General features: G+C 41.8%; 1 protein-coding gene across 1 annotated transcript in view; it reads left to right on the top strand.

Annotated features, from left to right (window-relative positions):
• Erich6 (glutamate rich 6) overlaps positions 1–5,555 on the top strand; it is a 31,018-nt gene extending 25,463 nt beyond the window's left edge. Inside the window, exons 12-14 of the mRNA XM_036189450.1 lie at positions 238–393; positions 3,034–3,262; positions 5,292–5,555. Of these exons, the coding sequence (XP_036045343.1) occupies positions 238–393; positions 3,034–3,262; positions 5,292–5,555 (649 nt within the window). The remainder of the gene's footprint in view (positions 1–237; positions 394–3,033; positions 3,263–5,291) is intronic.
• The last annotated feature ends 17,264 nt before the right edge of the window (positions 5,556–22,819 follow it).

Raw genomic sequence — 22,819 nt, 5'->3', positions numbered from 1 at the left:
CTGTGGAACAAAGTCATTTTCAGTCAGTGTCCCAAATGTTTAGTCAAATCCTAACAAGAAACCAGAAACATTTCGTTCATGGTTGCAAATGACAAATATATTTTGATCCATATAAAAGCATATAATTCTTTTGTATTCTGAATGCTTCATAATTTCAAAAAGCTCTTCACAAATTAATTTATTCTACACATAGTCCAGGATCACTAGAAATGCTCACAGGACCTTATCTGACCCCAGCTATCCATCTGGAAATCTAGCCATTATCCAAGTGCCCAGCAAGACAGATGGTTTCACTTGTATTGTCCAAGAAGACACATCCAGCAGCCCCGCTATCCTGGCAGTGCTTGACTCCTCTGGGAGAAGCTCCTGCTACCATCCGAATGGGAATGTCTGGTAGGCTTCTCGGGTCCTCCATGCTATTTTGGTTTTTGATTATAGTTTCACTGTTTTTGTTTAATTGTATCTTTTCTCTTTGATAATAAGAATGGCTTTAGAAAGATTTATTTAAGTTAGTGGTCTTCAGATAGTAATATAACTCAGAGACACACTCACTGTGTTGCTTACTGCTTGAGATACATTCATAGCTCCTAAGCTTCCTGCAGCCATGTCAGACAATAATACACAAACCTCTAGAGCCACAAAGCCTGTAAAGGCACTTCCATGCAAGCCTGAGTTCAACCCCTGGAATCCACAGAAAGGTGAAAGGAGAGAATTGACTTCATGGAGTCATTCTCTGACCTCTACATGCATGCTGTGGCTCACAGGCAGCCCCCACCATGTGCACCTCATGCACACACACACAATAATATAAAGATTTAAATCTCTATAGAAAGATCATGATTTCCCTTTAATTTATCAATATATACACTCTATAAGTTCATATTATTTCATTTAATCTGAAAGAAAAATTTGGGTTCTAACTTCAAATAAAATGTAAGCCTTTCAGAAAGACTTAAATACACACACACACACACACACACACACACACACACACACACACTTAAGACATAGCCTTATTCTGTAGCCCTGGCCACAGTGGAATTCCCTCTACAGAGTGTGGCTGGCCTGAAATTTGTAATCCTCAGCTTCCCAAGTGCTAGATTACAAGTGTAAGTCACTATAGTTGGTTTTGCAAATTATCCATAGATATAAAAAATGTTTCTCACTTGAAAAACTCTGCCAATAACTAGCAAAGTTTGGACCTTACCAGTGCTGAAAAAATAGGGAAACAGTGAAGTATTTATATTTCTATCCCATGGTAGCAACCAATCTGATAACACCAGGTGTAATGGGAAATGTCTACTTATCTTTCAGGATTCAATAGTAGTAAGTCTGTGTCACATTTGGTGGAGTGTTATAATAATTATCACCTATATTAATTCAATCGGCTGTAGAGACCAGATGATTTCAGGGATCTCCAACCTCATGAGCTGAACTCTTGTGTATATTTTGACAGGTCCCTGACATTCCCAAAGCCCCTTCTCTCTGCCTTTGTGCAAGTCTGTCTTCTCTGTGGACTGAAGTTCCTTGAAGGCATATGTAGCTGGAGTTTTCCTGTGTCCACCCAGCTCCTGCAGCCACTCAGACCCAAGTAAACACACAGAGACTTATATTACTTATAAACTGTATGGCCATGGCTTCTTGTTATCTAGTTCTTATATCTTAAATTAACCCATTTCTATAAATCTATACCTTGCCACGTGGCAGTGGCTGGCAGTGTCTCCTCCGCCTCCCAGAATTCTCCTCTCTGCTTATCCCGCCTATACTATACTTCCTGCCTGGCTACTGGCCAATCAGCATTTTATTTATCAATCAATCAGAGCAACACATTCACAGAAAGACATCCCCAACAGGCATATCCTGAATCTTTATCCTTACATAGCCAAATCTATGGCATAAACCCCAAGAATAGTTAAAGAACTGGTTCAGAGCAATTTAGTCAAATGCTACTGTGTGAAATCACCCCCTTTCCAGATCCAGTAAGGTGTCCCCTTGGGTTTTCATTTCTTTTGCTGTCAGGTTAGTATCCAGTCAGTCAGTGCTGGAGAAACAAGGTATTAGTTACCTTACTCATGGGGAACCTCAGGGCAATTCACAGTTAAACTGCAAATGCGTTGTCAGAGCAAGCCAACCTTCTAAGACATGGAAGGGATGGCTACCTCCACTGAAAAGGGTGAGGGAGCATGGGGACGAGGTTGCCCAGTAGAATGTCATGGTGATGAGTGCCACAAAACCTCAGAGCAAGCATGGCTAATTGTAATGTAGTAAATATGGGGTCCTGGCAATGTCACATTATTGGAGAAGTCCACTTGATTTAAGTCACATCTTTGCTCTGTAGAACTTTTTTCCATTGCAGTGGACTCAGAAGTACCCACTCAGCCCCTGCTTTCCACACCCAGACCCCAAAAGCCTCATATTCAATGGCTGGTGGTGCATCCCACTGGGAGAGCTCATGTATAGCATGACCAAGGCCCTAGGTTCAGTCACCAGCACCCTCTAACCCCCCCCAAAAAATTAAGATAAAAGGAAGGGCATATTTGACTATTAGCTGTGTCAGCTCTCTTGAACAAGAACTAATCCAGGCTTCCCCTAAATTGACATGCATGGTCTTGCATTTTGGCCTGATGAATCTAAGCACTGGTCCCTTCTCTGTCGAACAGCTTCCCCTCTGTATTCTTTCTTTTCCAAGATGAAACCTCCAGGGCTTCCTCTTCATACTCCCAGCCATTTTTGGACCCACTTCAGTTTATCAGTGTGCTTCAATTTGAACCCAGTACTTCAAATAATGTAAAGTGAGGAGTATTACTTCTAAAGTTATTCTAAGGATTCCACCACTCATATGCCATGGTTAGGAAGTGGCAGGGCTAATCCAGCCTTGAATTATAGAGCTACTATTGGTAGGGCTTTTTGTGTCTGTTTTTTAAACCAAGGTCTCACACTGGCAGTCATCCTGCCACAGCCCCCTGAATGCTGTGATTTAAGTGTGAGCCACCACACACAGCTCTACTACTGATTACTCTAATTTCCTTCCAGGGTATACATCAACATCTTGGGAGGCCAATACTTAGACCAAGCTGGCAACAGAATACGAACTTGGAACTGGCCAAGTTCCATGCCTGCCTCATCCTTTGTTTCATTTAAACCCGTCTTTCTGGCTTTGAACCGTTACATTGGAATTCGCATCCTAGAACAAGACAAGGTCTCCATTAATTTTCTAGCAATGGGCCAACAGGCAAGAATCAGCGTTGGAACCAAAGTAAAGGTAAGTGCATTAAAAAATAGTTTAAATCATTTAGATTTTAAGAGTAAAATAACTTTGTTAATGTTATTACTGATCAAACATATTTATGCCTAATCTGTCCACTGAGAATTTTTGGAATTCACAATGAAGGTTCCCTGTGTAATTGAAGCAACCTTACATCTTCTTCTCTCTTAAAATTTCTTTCAATTCAGACTTAAGTCCCAGTAGCATGTTCCCAGTGTTCATTGTGTGACTATGTTCTTCTGCGTTGGCAGTTTTGTTTTAGAGTCTGTGTTGTGAGGTTTCTGTTTCCCCTCTGCTATGGCAGAAAGCACTAGGCTGGGCCAGAAACCTGAGTCCTCGTCATGTTAAGAGGAAATACAAGCCCTGACTCCTAGGAGACACTGCTGGACTGCCTGGGTCTTCACCCAGTCATCATCTTCCACCTTCCGAGCTGCCCATGAACTTGTCCCTGCCCTACACTGGCTGAGCCTGGCTGCCTCTCCAGCCACTGGGGATACCTTTCCCATTGACAATTAGCTTCCAAAGGACAGAACAGGCTCTCTCTTCTTCCTTTATCCTGTGCTTTGCCTTGACTTGATCAAGGCATACACTCCATGATGACCGTAATGCAGGGGTTAAAAACACAGACATCAAGTTACAGTGTGTAGTTTCAAATCTCAGCTCTGCCCCTTGGCTATAGGAGTAAACTTTGGCTTCTGTTTCTCAACTATGAAGTAATGATTCCTGCCTCGCAGTTGCTGTGAGGAGTCTGTGGAAAGGTAAAATCCTAAGCATGGTGCCTGGCACTGACTATGTACTGAGCAAACAAAGCTGCCACATAGATGCAGAGATTCACAGACGTTGCTGCATTTCCATAGGCACAATGATTTGGAACACACTTCTTAAACTCTGAGAAGCTTCATTTAGCTTGCTTTTAAAGGAGGAGGTTTCTCCAAACTTCCCAGGTACCTTCAACTCCCAAACTTCATGTATTTCATAAGAAAATACGATCTCAATATTCAGCACAGGCAGGAGAGCTTAGGACCAACAAACAAGATAGAGACTTCAGAAGCAACCTGAAGTGTGCTCAGTATGATTCTAGGCCCTGTTAATCAATCTGGCCATCTGCCTGGTTCAGCTCTTAACAAACCTCTTTCTCAGTCAGAAAAATGTAATAGCGTGGTCAACTATTCCAGAGTATACAGTAATGTCTAGCCTCCCTTTGGTACATCACACTCATGGCAAGTACATTCTTCTCTAAGACATAAAAATGTCCTCTCTCGGGCACCTTCCCTCCCCTGCCACTCTCTGCAATCCCATGGCTTCTCTCCTCTGCTATTGGAAATGATTTTAATATGGAAGAGACTTCTTGAAGAACACAATGCTAAGGAGTTTTTACTCTTCCCATTGTTTCCACTGTTACCCTGTCTTTGGAGGGAGACGTGGGAACTCAAAGGTACTGTGTTCTTTGCCCTTTGCATCCCCTACAGCAGAAGGCTGTGTTTCTGCTGCTCTCTAGCCTGCTCCTCTGAGGCTGAGCACCTTCCTAGGTGACTCTGAAGCTGCAGGCTGTCCTGACAGGTCCCTCTGTAGCTGCTAGGAGACCTCAGCCTTGAATCCTCAGACTGTGAGGAAGTGGCGAGGGCCACTGAATGGACTCCTGGAGGTCGAGACACACTGTAGTGAAAAGAAGTATTAGTCAGTCCCCTGCTGCCTTCTCTAGGAAGACATCCTTCTCCCAGTACTGTCCCCCTGGGCCTTCAGAGCACTCCTCATCAACCTGCCTCACTAGACACTTTCTAGGGGAGAGACTACTTAAGGTAGCTTCTCGCTCCCTTCAGTAGACACTGGTTAAATTTCCTGAATAAATTGTAAGCGTTGAAAGTGTCTAAAGTCCACTATCTCTTCTCTCACGACTCCACAGCACAACGATTTCTTTCCTTATTCAGAGTAAAATGGTCCCACTGTCAACTCCCCTTGGTCCTCCCACCTGCCCAGTTTTGCTCCTGGACACTCAGCTTCCTCCCTCTCTTTCTTTACCAACAAGCTCCACAACCCAGAGGAGCTCCCAGCCCTGCGGTTCCTGAGTGGAGACGACCTTCTGCTGCTGGCCAGCTTAATAAAGATCAGGCGGCTGTTCCATAAGCTGGAAGGATGCATGAATTTCCCCTCAAGTCAGGCTTGGGAAAAATTAAAGCAACCTTCCTACCTTTCTTCACTATCTCTAAAACTACTTACCCTCTGTCATAATTCTGGCATACAGAAAAATATAATAGCAACAATTACAAATCTAATAAAAGAAAAAGATTAAAGAAGTGTCATGGGGCTTTCTTTTGTTTTAAGAGTCTTTTTAGGAACATGAGGTTTCAACGAGTGGATCAAATGACCAGGAAATATCAAGAAATGCTTTATTGTATACATTTAGAACACACTGTGGGTCACTGCTGATGTATATTCCCAGCTGGAAATGTAACTCACTTCCTCAAGCCCAGAAAATAAGCATGGCATAAAGAGACACAGGGTAGTGGGCACCTATGCCAACAGGGATGGTGTGGGGATCAGTGCTTCTCAGTCCCTGAAAGGGATGTCTAGAAGAGAAGTAACTCTCAGAGTCACAACCCACAGCACCTGTGAGGGGACAGACAGGAAATCTGGAAGTACAGGAAAGCAAACCCTGCCATCTGCCAGAATGTTTGCCTCCCACCAAAGAGAAGTATGCCTCCTCCCTCTCCACCTGGTCAGCATCAGGCTGAGACTCACCTATGAACCAGCTAGCTAAGCTGCACAAAAATCCCTAGTTCCCATTGGCTTTGGTGAGACAATACTGAACCCCTAGAGATAACAGCAGAGTCCCCTCTCCTCAATCAGGGAGAACAGGAGGCAGATCAGTGGGGACCCTGTCTAGTCACTGTTCTATCGCTGCAGAGACACCACGACAAAGCAGTTTATAAAAGGAAGCACTGGATTGAGGACTTACTTACTGTTTCAGATAGTGGGGATGAATAGCCAACAAACAGTGTGGGCTTTTGAAACCTCAAACCCATGCCCAGTAATATCTCCTCCAACAAGGCCACACCTCCTAATCCTTCCTGAACAGTCCACCAACTGAGAAACAAACATTCAAATATATGAGCATATGGGGGCCGTTCTCATTCAAATCATTGTAGACTCTAAAGACATATAAGGGACATCCCACAGCTGCTGAACATCCTGGATTTCTCAGCAATTCAGGAGTGAGAGGGAATAAATTTCAGGTAACATTCCTAATTGCCAAATTTGGCACTATGTAGCAAAAGAAGTTAAGTCCACCCTTCTCCCACCCCATTAATAACCACCAAAACAGGTTGTTTTTCAAAAAGAACTCAATGGAATCTGTTATGGCTTGAATGTTTTATACAGTTGATCCCCGGCAAGGGGTACAGTTCTAGGAGTTTTAGAATCTTTTGAACATGGGGCCTAATGGACAGAAATGCAGGGGTGAGGCTTGTGGGCTCCAGGTGGTCCTCCCGAGCTCTCAGCCTCCTGGTTGGTGCCAGGTAATAAGCTCCAGCTACAAACTTCCACCACCACTTAAACTCTGCCATGACTTCCCCAACATGATGGCCTGCACCTTCTCAAAGTATAAGACCTCTTCCCATCACTCACAGAAAGCTTAACTCTGAAGCGGAAGCATGGTATATCCCAGTTGGCCTGTGGGTGACAGTGGCCTGCTTCTTGCCCTTAACCCATTAACTGCTGCCCCCACCCCCAAATATGTCATTGGCTTGCTTTCTGGGAACATTGTTAGGACTGAGAGATTGTTTTGTTTCCTTTCATTTCTGTCTTGCTAATTCCCACTGCTTGTCTTTGTAGGAAAGTGACTTCTAGAGTCACGTCTTTTTTTTTTTTTTTTTTTTTTAATTATATGCTTGTAACTATCAATTTCCACTATTATGCTTTCAAGTTTTTATTTTTGAGATTATAATATAATTAAGACACTTCTCCCTTCTCTTTCCTTCCTCCAAACTCTTTCATAAGCCTCTCCTCACTCTCCTTCAAATTTATGGCCTCTTTTTTCAGTAATTGTATATACACATAAAAATTCCTAAATATAACCTGTTCAGTCCATATGAAATTATTTGTATGTATGTTTTCAAAGCTGATCACTTGGACTGGACAATATTTTGCATAAAATCATTTACAGTATGTAAGACTTTCAAAATCAATGCTGTGTCTCAAAGTAAATATATCTGCCAAATTTATAGGTCACTATGAAACTTTGCTTCTAAAATATCCCCACAGAGGCTGGAGACAGTCTCATCAGTTAAGAGAACTGCTGCAAAAATAATCATTTTGTACACTGTGAAGATGTGTCACTCTGACTGGTTTAATAAAAAGCTCAACAGCCAATAGCTAGGCAGGATTTCTGGGCAGAGAGGACACTGGGAAGAAAGCAGAGACACCAGGAGATGCAGAGAAAGCAGGATGGGCAGTACAGAGATGAGGTAATAAAGCCACAAGGCAGGAAGTCAATTAATAGAAATGGGTTTAGTTAGAAACAAGCCTAAGCTATGGCCAAGCTTTCATAATTAGCATATAAGTCCCGTGTTATTTTTTGTGAGCTGGCAGCCCAAAGAAAAGCCCAACACACTCCCGCCTCAGTGGGCACCCTCACACATCTGACACACACAAACTCACTCACACACACATAAATAAAAATAATTAATAAATCTTTCTTAAAAATACCTTCTGGAAAATAAACATTCAGCCAATTTCTTTTTTGTTTTGTTTTGTTTCCCTGTCTCGAAAAAAACAAAAAAAAACAACAAAAAAGCTTCATTTAATAATTTGTACCCAATTATGCATTAGCTACAAGATAGACTCACTTCTTTGCTGCTGAGAAGCCAGCTTTCAACAGGCCGGGAACTGAAGAGGCGGCGTGGAGTCGACAGCTAGTCACACAATTGACTTTCTTCTCTGAGGGAGTAAAACAATTTTCTGGGGCTGGCAAAAAAAAGGGGGAAACACACACACACACACACACACACACACACACACGCACACACACACACACACACACACACTCACACACACACACTCACACACACACACACACTCACACACACACTCACACACACACGCACACACACACACACGCACACACACACACACGCACTCACACACACACACACGCACACACACACACACTCACACACGCACACACACACGCACACACACACACACACACACGCACACACACACACGCACACCTTCAGCATGTCAGGTCTCCTTTATTTTTTCACTATCACATCCCTCCTGATGTTTTCCTTCAAACTCTATTTTTCCCTTCCAGTTTATACACCCCAGCAAAATCTTTCAAGCAATATAAAAATTACAATGTAGTTACATTCTACTTTTTAAGTGAACGATTAAAATAAATACAACTAAAAAAAAAACCAGCATGTTTCTCATTTTTCTTACATGATTAAACATTTTACACATTACAAGTGAAAAACAAATCATTCCCAAGAACCCACATACATTCATGTCCAAGCAACTTGTTATAGATTACAAAGTGTAAGAAAACAAGGTAATTTTCTCAGTCAGCTCTTTTACTGGTAGGCTGCATTTTGTGGTTACAAAGAAAGGATCAATCATTTTATTATCTCAAAAGGTAATTATCTCAAAAGATAATCATTAAAAAATCTTAAAAGAATCACAAATCTAAACTTTTATATATGAAAAACACCAGTCATCTCTACTTTAAATCCTCATGGTACATACCCAGTCATTAACAGTTTTTTATTAAATCATATTAGGAAGCTGAAGGGTACAAGAAATTAATCATCGCCTCTGGTCACCAGCCCATCTTTAGCAAGAAAGGCATGTCAGTAGTAATAATTGTTCTTGTTCCTTGACCTCATCAAGTCCCTTGCTCAACTATTTAAAGTGTGCCTTTTTAAACTTTAAATTGTTCCCCAAAATTTTCTGAATAAACAAATCAAGTGAAGTCTGCACAGAGATACACACAGTCATGGAGTCTGAGTCCAGCTCTGATCTGTCGAAGGGTTCTTGAGTGGAGGAGAGAGGAATGAGGAAATATTAGGTAGAAAGATAGAGATACAGAATAGCTTTGGGAGGGCCCTGGGTCAATACCTAGGTACTCAGAAGTTTATTCAAAAGGGTTTTTTATAGTATGCCAAGGAGAGAGGCAAAAGACCTCCCCCTTACAAGATCAAAGCACACAATACAGCCAAGTGTAGACACTTCCAAACACCTGGTAACCACTTAGCCAAATCATCCCATTATGCAGCCCAGCTGGGTAAAGCAAGCTCAGATTCTCTGACCCTGAGTTAGGTCTTACTAGGAAGCCTCTGTGGGCCTCCACAATGGAGCAAAAATCAGTGTATTTCCTCCTCAGTGGTGGGAGTACACGCTACAAATAAACCAAAATCCATCTCAAAGCCTAGGACCCACCTCAGTCTGTGCTGTTCTAAATATACACACACCCATCTTACCTGGTTTTCTGTTCATTTTGTTATGCCGTTGTTAAAAAAATTTCCACCAGAAACATGGCAAGCATGTTGGTCATGTAGCCCAAGTGTGTGTTTATCCCTGGCTGGAGTTCACTCCACTCATGTATTTATCTGTTTCATAAACATTTACTCAGTGCCTATTTTGTGCCACCTACTAATGACACACAACTAGAAGTCTTACTTCTTTGTCCTTAGGGAAAAGGAATATAAAAAAGAGATTGTAGCCGGGCAGTGGTGGTGCACACCTTTAATCCCAGCACTCAGGAGGCAGAGGCAAGCAGATCTCTGTGAGCTCGAGGCCAGCCTGGGCTACAGAGCGAGATCCAGGACAGGCGCAAAGCTACACAGAGAAACCCTGCCTCGAAAAGCAAAATAAACAAATAAATAAATAAGGAGACTGTGACTAAATAGTGAGGTAAGTGTAGTGGAAGAAAAATGTTCAAGGAGAGCCAAGAAGACAGTCTCTGTCCCAGCCCAGATGGAGGTAGAGGAAAGAGAATGCAAAAAAGGCCAACCAACCAAATAACTGATTTCAGAAGAATCATAGAATTTCTTCCCTGACATGACAATTAACCCTGAGTATGTTGACTGGATTCGGGAGACACAGGTGATTCAAAGGATAACCACAGAGCCAGAAATACCCAGAAGATAAGTAAATGAATACACGCTCATAACATCAAGTCCTCAACAGGGAACTGGAGATGACCAGGCAACACCAACTTTGACCAACTACTTCTGGGGTTCCTGGGGCCCCTGGGGTTGGGGTTGGAAAAGGGTGGCTTGGCTCCAACCAGATTCAACCTAAAAATAAAGGTTCAGCTACGGAGAGAGGGGAGGTCATGGAGAGGCCAGAGTAAGTAGAATGGGGCAGGCTGGGAATGCTCCATGTCAAGTCTGGACTAGAGCATAGCAGTGGAGGTGAATGTAATGGGGCTGCGTACAGCTAGGATTTAAGCAAGGTGGTAAAGCACCTTCATTAAAATATTTCATGTATTTTTAATATCTTAAATTCTTTTGTCTTAAAAAAAAAAGACTAGCCAGAAACAAATAAGAAACATAGAAAGCACATTCAAATCAGGTACTGACTGGAGAGAAGCAAGTAGTTCTATGGTCCAACAGAGGCTTTAGCTGAAGTATTGAGGGTAGATTGGAAAATCAGATCACCAAGACTAGAACTCAGAATTTCTTTTTTCCTTGCCCTAGGAATGCATGAGCTTCCTAAACTATACAATAAATATTTTTTTAAAACTATACCCATATGAAATTGTCCAAAGATAGAGAATTGGTTCAGAATAATGTGGTAGCCTAGAAATCTGTCTGCTTGGGTTTATTCAATTATATATTCAATTACAGATGATCTGGAGTGCAGTGTTCACATCTCTAAAGAAACACTAATGATTACAGCCAGGTACAGAGCTGCACTCCTGCACTCCCAGCACTTGAGAAATGAAAGCAAGAGGATTGCCATGAGTCTGAGGCCAACCTGGGCTAGAGAGTACCAGCCTGAGGCCAACCTGGGCTAGAGAGTACCAGCCAGCCAGGGCATACAGCAGGGCCTTGTCCCCAAAAGAAATCTCTCCTAAATGAATAAATTAATGTTAACACTTCCCTATGTCCATACTACCTGATTTCTTTCCTCAATGCCCAAATCAGACAAGGATATTGTTTAGTTCTATACACTACTTTATGTTGGCAACCCATTCTCTTTAACATTCAATAGAGAAAGAAACATAATCTGGTTCCTGAATGATGTCATCACCAAATTGGTTATCAAGGTTACATTAGTGTTTTTGTTTTGTGTGCGTGTGCGTGTGTGTGTGTGTGTGTGTGTGTGTGTGTGTGTGTGTGTGTGTTTGCCTATTTTATAACAAAACAAGAGCCAAGAGATAGGAAAAAATAATCCTCTTCCAGGGCAAGTCTCCTTTGGAAGTCTTGGTCGTATTTTTTTTTGTTTTTTGTTTTTTGTTTTTTTTGGCTAGGTCTTGGTCCTAAAAGAACTTTAAAATGAGCTCAGAGCCAGGCAGTGATGGTGCACACCTCGGATCCCAGCACTTAGTGGGCAGAGGCAGGCAGATTTCTGTGAGTTTGAGGCCAGCCTGGTCTACAGAGCAAATCACAGGACAGGCTCCAAAGCTACAGAAAAACTGTCTCAAAAAACAAAAACAGAAAGAGAGAGACAGAGACAGAGAAAGGAAGAGAGAGAACTTTAAAAGTTCAGAAGGAAAGTTAAGACAATTTACTGAAGTCCAGGAGAGAAAAAAAGGTAGGCAAGCTGGAGATCTCATCAACTGTGTGTGGGTGGGGTGGAAAGTAGAAGGGGAACGAAAGTCTCACTTTCATAGAGCTTTGTGAATGAAAAGATACAGTGGAGAACCAAGAAGGCACATTGAGAAAAGGGGATGGCAAAAGATGCCCATGGCCTTTGTTCCTGGTAGCTTTTATTGGTAGCCAAAATATCCCTAGGGTGCCATGTTTTTGAGCATGAAAGAAACCTTCTGGCCTTCTGAGCCCAAGCAATGAGAAGACATTTTACCTTCATTTTCTTTGGTTTAACCTTATGTAGTTGCCTAAGGACTATTCTGGATGCCCTAGATTCAGCATGGGCTTAACAGAGGAAGTCTTGACTAACAATATCCACTGGGCCACTTTAGAGCTAGCTGGCAATTAGTTACAAGTAGCTGGCTCTTTATCCCTCCCTCAAAGGCTGGTGCTATGTTTTGGTTTTAACTATTTTATGTGTCTGGGTGTTTGGCCTCTATGCCTGGTGCTGGAGAAGGCCAGAGGAGGGTATTGGATTCCCTAGAACTTGAATTACAGATGGTTGTATGGTTGTGAGCAGCCACTGCTCTTAACTGGTGACCCATCTCCCCAGCCCTTCTGCTTTATTTTTATCAAGCCATACAAGTATTTAAGTTACAAGAAGCTTGGAGATTTTCCATTACAGTGCTTAAAATCTGCCTTAAATTAAAAACAAAAAAGTTCTTTACCTACTGTTGCTGTCACCAATCCCACTAATTCTGTGATAAGGAAACTGACATATTGATATTCATGTGTCATGGTGCCTAAGAAGCAGTTGGCTGAGGAGGGTCCTTTTCTCCCTTTTCTTCCTGCCTAGCATTCTCTGTCACTTACAGTCTGAGACTGACAGCAAGCCTGCTTATTTCTAACAGTGACTCTAAGACTGATCGATGGTGGGTGGGGGGTATAGATTAGTGACAGAGAAGTTGCCCAGTATTTGTGAGGCTCTGAGCTCAATTCCAAGGACTGAAAAAAAAAATCAATTTAATTCAAAAGATGCTGAAGTGATCTCTTAGCACCCAAGTAACTAGGAGGTGGAGTCAGGAAGTGAGCCCAGGTCCTCTTGACCCTCATCATTTTTTTTAATCCCAGGGTTCTTCTCCAGAGCACAGGGACAGTGTGCTCACCTTGTTCATGCAGACTGACTGTTCTTGGTCATTTCCCAGTTCTCCACAGCTAGCTGTGCTCTAGCTGTGTGGCCACTGGCAAATAGCCTAGACTCAGTTCTTTCAGCTGCAAATTCAAAGAGATAAGACCATCCTAAGGCTCTTAATATCTTATTCCATTCAAACTGCTATAAGGAACTACCATAGATAGTGGCACAGAACAGCAAGCATTTCTTGCCCATCTGTATTCTGAACTCTGAGATCAGAGCTCTAGCAGGGTTAGGCTCTGGTAAGGACTCTCTTCTGGGATGTAGACTGTCAGCTATGTTTTCCTGTGGTGGAAAGATAACTTGAGACCTTGATAGTTTCCACAAAGGCAACAAATGCCTGGATTAGTGGTGAACATCTATGGCCCAGAACCAAGGGCACTGAAGCAGAAAGATGGCTACAAGTTCAAGACCAGCCCAGGCAGCATAGGGAGTTCCAGGCCTTCTCAAATAAACCGACACTAAATTCACTCATGAAGGCCTCTCATGATCTAATCACCTCCCATAGGTTCCATTTTCAAATACTTTCACCCTGTTAACAGGCCCACAGACTTCAGCACAACTGACTCCATGATGGAAGTACCATTCAGACCACAAAACTCAGCACACAGACAGCACCCCTGCCGAAACAAAACCAAAGACCTAATCCATCAAAGTCCATAGTCCCTAAGTTTATTAACCTTGCTTTTGGCTTCTGTAGTTCCACTTCCGGCTAACAGTTCTTGTTAACTGAAGTGTGTCAATCCACGATGTAGTTTTTATGCTTAAAAATTCATCCTGACAAATACAAAGTCCCAGGGCTACATTAGGATACAGAAACACAGCACTGCTTTTTAAAGTGAACCCATTAGACTGTAAATACATTATATGACACCTCCATCACCCTCTTAAAATAGATACAAATTTTATTATTATGCATACATAATGTGTATGCATGTACATGTGTGTACATGTATGTGGGTGCCAGTGTCCTAGTACACCTGTGGAGGTCAGAGACAACATTGTGGAGTTTGTTACTTTTAGGTTGTTGGAGACCATCTAGGCTTCCTAGTGGCTTTACCCATCAGGACTGCATAAGAGGATGATTTGATCTCAGGCTTGAGTACCAGATGTTTGTAATGGTCTACACTTAGCTGTAACTAGCAAGGGGGAGGTTGTTTGCCACTCCCCTGGGTGTTGTTATAAATAGACCTTTGGAATAAAGTTCAGGGCAGGTGGATGAGGACCCAGGCCCACCCAAGGATATCCTGTATTTTCTGTTTTTCTCCTTCTTTAATTCTACCTAAGTCTCTTATCCCTCATTCATCAAGAGTACCTGGGGTAAATAAATGTGGGGGCTGGTCCCCCACAGATGGCACCACTGAACAGGGGCAAAGAAAAAGACAAAGAAAAAAATAACCCTAGGGCCTGGTGAGAGGAATGAAGGGGGTGTTGGGAGTGTCAGCATGCCAATGAGGAACTGAAAATGAAGGCAATGGTATCTTACTCTCAGGTGTGTAGGCTAGGCAGTGAAATACCGCAAGGCTGCAGCATTAGGTTTTTCTCTATCTAGGTTTCTCTCTCTCTCTCTAAAAATTAAGGAAAGTAGGAAGTAAAACTGTAGTGTAGGAAGAATAGGGTAGAATAGGAACGAAGGAATATAGTATAATATTAAGTGACTAGACAGAGAAACTATGTCTTTAATTTTCTTAATTTTCTAACTTTGGGGCGAGGAATGCAAGCTGGGAAAAAATCTGAGGAGAAGAAAAAGCAGAGACAAAAAGATTCTTATGGGCAGGTTTTGGTCCAAAGCGGCAGGGAAATAATTTTCCCTGAAGCAGAGCCAAATGAAAAGTTTTGGGAAAACTTAGGAATCTCTCTCTAAAAAACTAAAAAAGCCTTTCAGAACTTTCTTAGTTCCTCTTTCTATAAGGGCAAAATCAGATTCACCTGGAGATATTAGTAGGGAAGTCATCTATGGTTTGCTCTAAGAAAAAATAACAAACCTCTTGGAACAGGGCAAAATCTCTCTGCTAAGTTTTGTCTTTCTTTCAAGCTAGAAAATCAGCAGCTAGAAATCCTCCTGCAGCTAGAACCTAAAAGGACAGGCAGGGAGCTGCAGAGAGCTGAGGCAGGCAGATTCCTCCTGACGGGAGGGGATGCTGGGTAAGCAGTAAAGCCCAACCTCTCGGCTGCCAGTGGTAGCACGTCAGAAACTGTCTGGGGAGGATCCAAGCCAGGAAAGGATGGAGAACTATCCATGAGTAAAGTGTGCGTGTTTCTCTCTCTCTCTCTCTCTCTCTCTCTCTCTCTCTCTCTCTCTCTCACTCTCACTCTCTCTCTCTCTCATCAGGGAAAAGACCTTTATGAAAAGCTTTGTTTCAAGTGCTTTCAGTTTCCTCCACTGATTCCCAGTGAGAGGGAGTGAAGTCCTGAAGGGTCTTTTCCTCTGGCAGTAAGCTGCTGTCTGAGTATGTGCAGGCAAATGGACACAAACCACTCGGGAACTGGGTCAGGTGAAAGATCTAATTGGAGTGGTACACCTGTTAAGCAGTGGTGCTGGCATCCTAAAGCAAGGGATGAAAAAAATCTTAGGGAAGAAAAATCTACCATTGCAAAAGCAAAACCATGAAATCTAACCCTGTAAATGGAACTGGAAGATTGCTAGCATACCCAAAAGGCAGCCTGGGAAACATAGTATCAATGCAGGTTTGAAACAATGCTTTATATTGTCTAATAGCTGTGTAAGAAATTTTTGCTAAGAGCCTTGTGGCAGTTCAATATGGGAATTTCACCCTCAGCCGAAGATGAGGTTTTTTGGTAGCTTTTCTGCTGTAACAGAAATGTTTGTCTGAATCATGGCATCAGGGAGCTCTTACGAATTTGGGTAAAGGGACAGCCTCTAGTTAGAAAGTTGGCCACTGCACATCTGTCAATTCCTGGAACAGCTGAGAGAACTCAGCAGGAAAGGTGACTTTGGGGAGTGGCACTGTCCTGAGTGTTACAGCCCCCTAGCAACAAGTGTTATAACTCCATAATGACAGTACTCACTAGACCCCAGAGTTGAGAGAGCCATTGAGAAATTTTGTTTCAAAGTCTCAAGAACTTTCAGAATGTTGTCAAAGCTGACTATAAACTCTGAACTTTAGAAATGATTTGTGTACTTCTTGTCTTGTTAAGAGAATCTAATTGTTGTATAGTTTTCTCTTAAATATAAGTTTGGTAAATAGTGCTTCTAAAATCTTTATATTAAGATGTACATTATATGTAAAGTGATAATAGTTAAGAGATCTCTTTTTAGATGTTAAGATTTATAAAATAGTCCTACAGAATGTAAGTTTAAATTAGTCATCAGTTAAATTTGAGGAATGTAGATTTAGATATTTTAGGGTAGAATAAGCTTTAGGCATAAAAATATAGTGTAGGCTTAAATAAGGCTTAGGTAAACTTAGGGTAGAGTAGGTTTTCCCAATGGGGTGCAAAAAGCAGCATCCATAGCAGACTGCAAACTTGGCAGTCTGAGTGGCTTCAGAAGATCCAGAAACCACCAATAACAGCAAAAAGCCACTTCAGAGACTGCCAGCTTCAGAAAGCAGCAGCTAGGTGTCTGAGACTGAGACCTGTGGACCATCATGGCTTCCCAAGCAGCAGATGCCAAGAGCCAGTGACAGCAGAGCCAGAACTAGCAGTGAGGGTCTGCAAACTTTCTGCCATGAAAAAGCAGCAGTGAGGATCAGAATGGAGATACTGTGCCTCGAGAAAGGCAAATGGCAGGCAGCACCTTGGAAAGCCCAGCAGAGATGCTGTGCCACGGGAAAGGTGAACAGAGAGCAGTGGTAAGCAGTGCAGACCTCAGAGACCAGACTGCTTCCAGGAACAGAGAAGTGGTATCAGGGCCAGACTAGCAGCTGGGACTTGTAAGAGCACAAGTAGCTGTGGGGGTGAGAGCTGTGCTCCAGGCTGAATAGCCAGACTGAGGCTCTTCGGGAACTGCTGAGACTGACTAGCCCAAGCTCCTAGCAGCAAAGTATGGCCGAAACCATGAAATTGCCCTGGGGCTACATATGGCAGTGCAACAGGACAGCGTACAGAGGATTCTGGGACCCAGGGTACTGAGCTCTGTACGATGATGACAAAGCAGGTAATGGGATCCTCCCAGAGTCAGGGTTGCTGTGGGAAGGTCATGGTTCAGCTCATAGCAGATGAAGGAGCCTTGAACCAGTGAGTTATGAGATGTTTGAAGGCTCTCTGGCCTCAGGACACAGGTGTCTGGGAATGGCCTGGTTACAGGAGGCACAGACAGACCAGGACTATAAACCGTAAAATCCTGAATAAGTTCCAGAGAGACTTGCTTGAACTGAAAAACAGTTTTGGTGATGGGACTCCATATTTTATTTATTTATTTATTTATTTATTACTTGTTTATTTATTTATTTATTTATTTATTTACTTACTTACTATTTATTTATTTACTTATTTACTTATTTATTTATTCATTCATTCATTCATTCATTCATTCATTCATTCATTTATTTATTTTGCTGTACAAAGACTTAAGGGCAGCTGACAAGCCAGGCCCTGATTTCAAGTGCTCAGAGCAACTTTTAGACCTGAATTTTTTTTGAACTTTTGAACTTAAGAAATGAAATAGACAGTAATGATTTCATTACATTGGAAAAGTTTGAATTTACTTATGTATACAGACTCTATCAATGCTGATGATTTATGGAACTGAGTATATAAAAACGGAACTAAGCCGGGCGTTGGTGGCACATGCCTTTAATCCTAGCACTCGGGAGGTAGAGGCAGGCGGATCTCTGAGTTCGAGGCCAGCCTGGGGTACCAAGTGAGTTCCAGGAAAGGTGCAAAGCTACACAGAGAAACCCTGTCTCGAAAAACCAAATAAATAAATAAACAAACAAACAAACAAACAAATAAATGTAGAGAGCTGCGTGCCGCACCCTAGAGATGGCGCTGGCTTACACCTTCCACCTTCCTGATGGTGAGCGCTCTAGGTGGTAAACAACTCCATATTTGACTTGGCTTTAGGATCTGGCTTGCTTCTGTATACCTGGGCCTGTCTGCGATGCCCACGTGGCAGTTTAGGGTTGGCTACCCAGAGGCTATTAGGGCTGAGGGAGGGCTCCCCCCGGGGTCAGAAGATTGTTCAAGGTTCCTGAATAAACTGCAGAAAGAAGAGCTCGAGCTTGGTGTTGCGTATTCCTTGCTGGTCGAGGCGGCCACGACAAATAAATAAATAAATACATAAATAAATAAATAAATAAATGGAACTGTTTAAATAGAAAAGTTTGGGTTTTCTCTAACTAGGTTCAAGATTTAGTTTTAAAAAATTATAAAGAAAAGGGGAAGTTATGAGTGAATTAAGGTTGAATGTAGGTTTGTAGGAATTATAATTGTGAATAGTAATGTTTATGTTGCAGTTATTATGTTAATCTATTGATATTGATGCACCATGGTTTAGTGAAGTTAATGAGTATTTAAGTTTGATGTGAATGCATCAGAAGTTTATTCTATGTTTTGTTAGCAAGAAATTCAAATGGTTCTATTAAGAGCTTGCTTTAAGATGTAAGATTGAGAGAAATGTAACTATGTATATCAATATTTATGTTAGAATTATATTAACCTGTTAATTTTAATGATGAAGCTAGGGAGTCTTTAAGTTTGATATAGTTGCATCAAGAGTTTTTTGGTTTAGAAAGGGCTGGATGCAGCTAAGATTGCTGTAGTCACCTTAGACCCATTGTAAAAAAGAAATGTCATCCTTATCATCCTCTACTACTGTATTGGGAGGTATGACAGCTATAGAGATTGCTGTGAGCTCCTAATGGGAAGTTCTTTTTTAAATATTAAGAAGTGGGGGGGATCTGTTGGAGTTCATCTAGGCTTCCTAGTGGCTTTACTCAGCAGGACCGCATAAGAGGATGCAGCCTGAGTACTAGGTGTTTGTAAGGGTCTACACTTGGCTGTAACTAGCAAGGGGGAGGTCTTTTGCCCCTCCCCTTGGGAAAATTGTTATAAATAGGCCTTTGGAATAAAGTTCAGAGCAGGTGGATAAAGATCCAGGCCCAGCTGAGGCTATCCTGAATTTTCTCTGTTTCTCTGCTCTCTTTATTTCTACCTAAGTCTCTTTATCCCTCATTCCTCAAGAGTACCTGGGGTAAATAAATTTGGGGTCTGGTCCCCCACGTTAGGTAAGCTCCAGGGATTGGAATTCAGGTCATCAAACCTTTGAAACAAGTACTTTTTACTACTGAGTCATCTTTCCAGCCCCAACTCTCCTTTAAATCGGAAACACTGCAATATTCCTTTTTTTTTTTTTTTTTTCCTTTTTGAACATATGTTTTCCTCTTTCTTCCTCCAATTTATTGGACTGTGATAGGTTTTATGCCTGGAAATCTATTACTTCACTTCCCATGTCCTTAAAGTCCTATGTATAAAGAAAGTAAACAACTATTTTGAGAGGGCTCAGCTGATAAGGCATTTGCTGCCAAGTCTGATGACCTGAGTCCAATCCCCAGTACCAGAAAGTAGAAGCAAAGAACTACCTCCTGCACACTGTCCTGATTTCCACATGTGCATGTACACACACACACAGGACACACATACACAGACATACACACAGGCACACACAATAAAGTGAAAATTTCATAAAGGGTAAACTTTGACAAAACAAAGTAAAATGGATTAAAAGCAAAGACTTGTCAACCACTTAACATAAGCCACTCAATCATTAGAGTCACTTTTAAAAATATGTGTACATAATAAAAATAGGGTTTGTCTTGTCCAATTCTGAGGATAGTTTTTGTTTTATATTTCATTCTGTTATATTTTATTATTACTCCTTAGAAGCCTGTTTATTCTCTTAGGAGGGACAGAAGAGGAGTGGGTCCAGATGGAAGGAAAGGTGAGGAAACTGGGAGGAACAAAGAGGGGAAACCGTCATCAGAATATATTATGTGAGGAAAAACCTATTTAAAAAACAGATACTTAAGCCGGGCAGTGGTGGTGCACGCCTTTAATCCCAGTACTCGGGAGGCAGAGCCAGGCGGATCTCTGAGTTCGAGGCCAGCTTGGGCTACCAAATGAGTTCCAGGAAAGGCGCAAAGCTATACAGAGAAACCCTGTCTTGAAAAACCAAAAAACAAAACAAAACAAAAACAACAGATATTTACTAAGAAAAAGTTACCCTTTGTGAACAAAATAGAGTATTATAAAGGGATAAAGGAAAATTAGTATGGGAAGTCTTAACATTAGAATTAGAGCATAACTACACTAGTGTTAGGGTTAGGACTGGTGTTATGATCAGGGTTACAGGTTAGGTTTGGGTTAACTTTTTTCCTAGGGTTAGGATTAGAATTAGGGTTAGGAGTAGGCCAAACGTTGCTCAATCTAGAACTCTAGTTAGGGGCGCACGCCTTTAATCCCAGCACTCAGGAGGCAGAGGGAGGTGGATCTCTGTGAGTTCGAGGCCAGCCTGGTCTCCAAAGCGAGGTCCAGGAAAGGAGCAAAGCTACACAGAGAAACCCTGTCTCGAAAAAACAATAAACAAAAAACAAAGCAAAAAAAAAAAAAAAAAAGAGAGAGAGAGAGAGAGAGAGAAAGAAAGAAGAAAAAAGAACTCATTAGGATCAAGTCTAGGATTAAGGATATGGGATAGGGTTCATGCAAGTTTAGATTGAGTTATATGGCGAAGGCCAAGATTACTGTTAAAATTTATGGTATCTGTGTTAGAGATTGGTTTTAGGTTAAGATGAGAGCTAGGGCTAAGTGTGGGGGAGGGTAAGGATTAATGTTAAGTCTTAGATAATGCTTAGTGTTATGACTGGGGTCAGGCTAGTTAGTGTTATCATTAAATCTTAAGGCTGGGGTTACAAAATACTATTTACATACATATATTCATATCTTTAAGATTTTCATTTTATGTGTATGTATGCCACATGGCAGTGCACTACACTGAGTTTATGGTGTTTTTGGAGGCCAGAAGAAGGCCTGGAGATGTTGGGGATTTAGCTCAGTGATAGAGTGCTTGCCTAGCAAGCACAAGGCCCTGGGTTTGATTCTCAGCTACACACACACACACACACACACACACACACACACAAAGGCCTGGAATGCCCTGGGACTGGAGTTACAGATGGTTGTGAACCACCACGTTGGTGCTAGAAAATGAACTAGAGTCTTCTGCAACAGCAGTGAGATGAGTCATCTATCTTCCTAGCATCATTTAGTATCTTTAAAACAATCTCTTACCTCTAGATTTTACAGGTTACTAAAAGATACAATTCAGCAGCACTTTCCAATACTGTTTAGGCATTGAGAGGAAGGTAAAACCAGCAGTTTCTTACAAACAGACATGCTCTTAGCAACTTAATAATAAACAAAGAACCTGCAATTGTTTTCTATTCTCTTAAGAGTTGCTAGGACACAGAGCACAGTCCAGCAGATGGCCCTAGGGAGTGTCAGTAGCAACTTGCCCTTGAGGCTCTAATCCTTTCTTAACCAAGCACTCAAGTGCTGCCTCCATCAAGTGCTAGACAGCCCTTAGTTGGATAGAGTGACAGCTGAATGTTTGATTTGAGCAGCTCATAACCAGAAGCCACAGCCATAGAAATGTGGTCTCATCTAGGAGTGTGGCTAGGTGGAGGCAGAGTCAGAAATGAGGCTAGGCTAAGTGGCACATTTTTTTTTAAAAATAATTTATTTAACTTTATGTGCATTGGTGTGAAGGTGTCAGATCCCCTGGAACTGAAGTTACAGACAGTTGTGAGCTGCCATGTGGTTGCTGGGAATTGAACCCAGGTCTTCTGGAAGAGCAGCCAATGCTTTTAACCACTGAGCCATCTCTGCAGCCCCGGTGGCACATGTTTTTAATCCCAGCACTTGGAAGGCAGAACCAGGCAAATAGATTTCTATGAATTCAAGGCCTGCTATGGGCTATAAAAAGAATCCCTGTCTCAAAAAACAAAACAAAAAACAAAAACAAAAAGAAAAGAAAAAAAAAGAAAAAGGAAATAAAGGAGTAGCAGATCAAAAACAAATAAGGGAGTGAATATCAAGTAAGAAATAAACAGGAAAGGTAGAGTATGAGGTGTAGTTGGGTGGTAGTCATACCCAAAGCTAGGTTCAACCCCCAGCATAAAAAAACAAGCCAATTCAACCTCCCATCCCCCAATAACAAAGGCAGGAAAGAACATACAGGGAGCACAGCTATGTTCCTTATCCACTCTGTAGGCCCAAGATGGGGGCTTGTGGGGAGGTCTGGGCCAGCAGAGAAAAGAGTTCTTACAATCCCAGCTGAGTCTCCAAGGTCAGTTTTATAAGACTTTTTAGTTACATGAAACATAAATCCTTTTCTTTCTGATGGGTATAAAATAGTTCAGATTAGGGTTCACTAGCAATTCAGAGTTCTAATATAGCTAATTACTCAAATAAAAGCAAATATGTTCATATTTCCATACTCAGAACTGAAAATTTAAAGATTTTTAACGAAAATCAAGGTCACTACATCACTAGTCAAATGCAGGCATGCTGCTGCCTACTTTTCTGAGAAAACCCAGCCATTCAACGCAGTTAAATAATATTTAATGACCATTTCCTTTTATTAGGTCC

The sequence above is a fragment of the Onychomys torridus genome, chromosome 6 (genome assembly GCF_903995425.1).
Source record: "Onychomys torridus chromosome 6, mOncTor1.1, whole genome shotgun sequence".
Classification (NCBI taxonomy): domain Eukaryota; kingdom Metazoa; phylum Chordata; class Mammalia; order Rodentia; family Cricetidae; genus Onychomys; species Onychomys torridus.
The sequence above is the reverse complement of the archived record's forward strand: the minus strand, read 5'-3'. Positions and strand labels throughout refer to the sequence as shown.